The following is a 2,893-nucleotide window of genomic DNA, read 5'->3' on the forward strand; positions in this document are numbered from 1 at the left end:
CTGCTTTCTGAGTTGGTGGTCTCAAAGAGCTTGCCCATGAAGCTGAAGCCGGCCTGGCGGATGTGGGAGCTGCCGGCGAACACGTAGAGAATGGGGTTGACAGCGCTGCTGAAGTAGGCAAAGGCCGTGACATTTGGACGGGCTGCAAGGGCGGCTTTGATCACTGCATCACTGCCCTGCAACGCACCAACCACCTGGAGGAGGGAGAGGGGTCAGAGGGAGGTTAGAGGAAGAAAGGAAACAGCTAAACCAGTGCACACAGATAAAGGTCCCCAAAAACCAGCCTGGTCAAAGACATAGAGGCTGGGGGAAGCACCTGCTCTATAATGGTTAGAGACTAATTCCATCAGTACAGCAGCAGAGTTGTGTCACACTCACCACTTGTTCAGTAGGAACTCTCACTACTCAATCACAGTCAGCTCTACTTGCCACACTTGGTGTTAAAGCTATAGTGCGTTGTTTCTGCCACCCCCACACTCCCTTGATACATTTGCTTGTAACCAAGGAGGACACAGAGGATTAAAAAAACATGATATTACCTCTTTAGAAGAGGTAATTATCTTCACTTGGGTTTTTCCGTGGGAAAGTCAGCGGACAACACAATCTTCTCAACATAGTCATGTTTTCTTATATTGAGAAATACAAAGCGTTGGTGCACCTTAATTGGCAATGGCTTGAATGTAACGGACATTCACTAAGGTAAAAAGTTACGCACTAAGGCGTTAAGCTACTGTCCTTGATAGTCAACTTTTCCTGCCGGAATTTCACAATAAACGCTATAAGAAAAAGTGATGTTTCGACTTTGAATGTAAAACATCTGAAGGGAGAGGTGACAGCACAGCAGAACCGACTGTAAATAAATTGTGATAGAAAACAGACATTTACAATAGATGATTTACAAATGAAGATATAAAAAATTACCTCATAAAAAATATGTCAAATTACGGAAAAATATGTATTTTAAATTGTATATTTTTATAGCATTGCATAGCTTTTTTTTTTTTTATATTTTACCGAAATGTCGGTAGGTTTACCGACCGATCATGATAAACAATGGTTTCACGTCATTTCAAACTCATCACAAAAGAATTGGTAGTCACACTGTGCAACTTGCCTGTTATAGAAGGATTTTTGACGTGATGTCTCTTAATTTAGCCATATTATTTTTTGGGTCAATATGCGTTACAGAGTCCTTCTATCGGAGCATTTTACACCCAAAATACTTATTAAATACATTTTTGGTATCTAATGGAATCAGTAGCAGTTTCTAACCCGTATGGGTCAAACTCTGAACTTAACAAAATCACCTCTATGATGTTTACGATGTGATAGGGCAGCCAGAATACTGCAAAGGCAGAGATGATTAGCAGGATGAGACGGCTGCCTTGTCCTCTGTGCTGGAACATGGCGCTTTTCAGACGGCAGATAACGGAGGAATAACAGGTGATGATGAGGGAGAAAGGCAACAGGCAGCCCATGATGGTCTCAGACAGGTACTGGAAGACCCGGTGACCTGTGCTCTGCCAGTGGTATGGGATACAAAAATTCAAGGTGATGTTGTTTGGTAGGGTCTTCTTCAGATTACTGTCAGAGAACAATAAGAAATACACACATTGAATAGACATACCAGCCAGAGACATAGATACATAACATGTAATTTATGTTTTATTTAATCATAGCAGATGTATCAGCATTTTTATCCACGCTAGTATGGGGCAATTAAGAAACAGAGCAATCAAAGTGCTTTCACCATCAATTTAACTTTAAGTATGGAAGTTCATTTGTGACAAAGCTATTAAGCAAACTTAAAACAAATCAAAAAGTAAAAACACACAAGTGTTACTTTAGTTTTGAGCTTGCAAAAGGCTCTAGATTTGAACAAACGCCATGTTTTGTTTAGTCTCTTCATTTGTGGTTCATGTAATGATCATTCAGTCAGTGCTCTGCCCCACTCAATAGTTTTGTTGTTAATATAATTCCATTTTCATGCTGTCTGCTTCACTGCATCACACTTTTACTGTATTTAAAAACAATGGGATAATAAAATCAAGGATTATATTTCGGATTTCAGTTAAATTTAAGATAAGATGGCATCCTTCTAAAAAAACTGATTTTCTAACTGCCTGGAAAAATGCCATATCTTCATAATATATTATCTATATATAACAGTTCTTCAAAGGACACCTCAGTTAACATTAGAAATGACACCTTCAACAACAATAATGATGAGAACCAACTATTTTGCAGGTTTTGTTCAAGAAAGGTTGAAACTGAGAAACGTAATAGATCCAAATGTACAAAGATTTCAGTCTCACCTTCGGTAGAAAGGCATCGGCACAGACAGGAGGAACGCCAACACCCAGACCACCAGCAGTAGAATCAGCAGGGAGCGCTTGGTTCTCATTCTCTGGGACAGAAAAGGCCTACTCACGGCCAGCCAGCGGTCTATGCTCATGAGGCAGATGAGGTAGATGGACACGTACATGTTCACACTTGACAGGTAATGCACTAGCTTGCATGCGGCTGAGCCAAACTCCCAGCCCCGTCTGCCAGCCAGATAGCGCAGAAAAAAAGGGGCGCTGAGAAGCACAAAAGCATCCGCCATGGCCACATTCAGCACCAACAAACAGGTCACTGAACGCTTCTTCACTCGGCAGAGTACCGACCAAACCACAAACAGGTTCCCAGGGAAGCCCAGTACAAACGCCAGGGTCAGGATGGAGATACCGACCTGGGCGCCGATGGACAGAGAAGACGGTTGGGAGTTGGTGGTGGTGGCGGTGATATTGGATGCCATCAGGAAAGCCTCTAATGAATCAGAGATCGGCTTCGGCAGCTGTGGTTCAGATACAACCTTTCAACACAAAAACAGGCAGGAAACAGGATATGTTGT

General features: G+C 42.0%; 1 protein-coding gene across 2 annotated transcripts in view; it reads right to left on the reverse strand.

The window, feature by feature from the left end:
* The window catches only part of ltb4r (leukotriene B4 receptor), a 7,388-nt gene that overhangs the window by 1,202 nt on the left and 3,293 nt on the right, over window positions 1–2,893 (reverse strand). Inside the window, exons 2-4 of one of the 2 annotated variants that reach the window (XM_034857184.1) lie at window positions 2,316–2,854; window positions 1,308–1,584; window positions 63–194 (exon numbers count right to left, since the gene is read on the reverse strand). In XM_034857184.1, coding sequence (XP_034713075.1) covers window positions 63–194; window positions 1,308–1,584; window positions 2,316–2,797 — 891 coding nt within the window. In that variant the 5' untranslated portion in view covers window positions 2,798–2,854. Of the gene's footprint in view, window positions 1–53; window positions 195–1,307; window positions 1,585–2,315; window positions 2,855–2,893 lie in introns of both variants that reach the window. The other variant, XM_034857183.1, reaches the window with a different exon arrangement.

The sequence above is a fragment of the Etheostoma cragini genome, chromosome 19, assembly GCF_013103735.1.
Source record: "Etheostoma cragini isolate CJK2018 chromosome 19, CSU_Ecrag_1.0, whole genome shotgun sequence".
Classification (NCBI taxonomy): Eukaryota; Metazoa; Chordata; class Actinopteri; order Perciformes; family Percidae; genus Etheostoma; species Etheostoma cragini.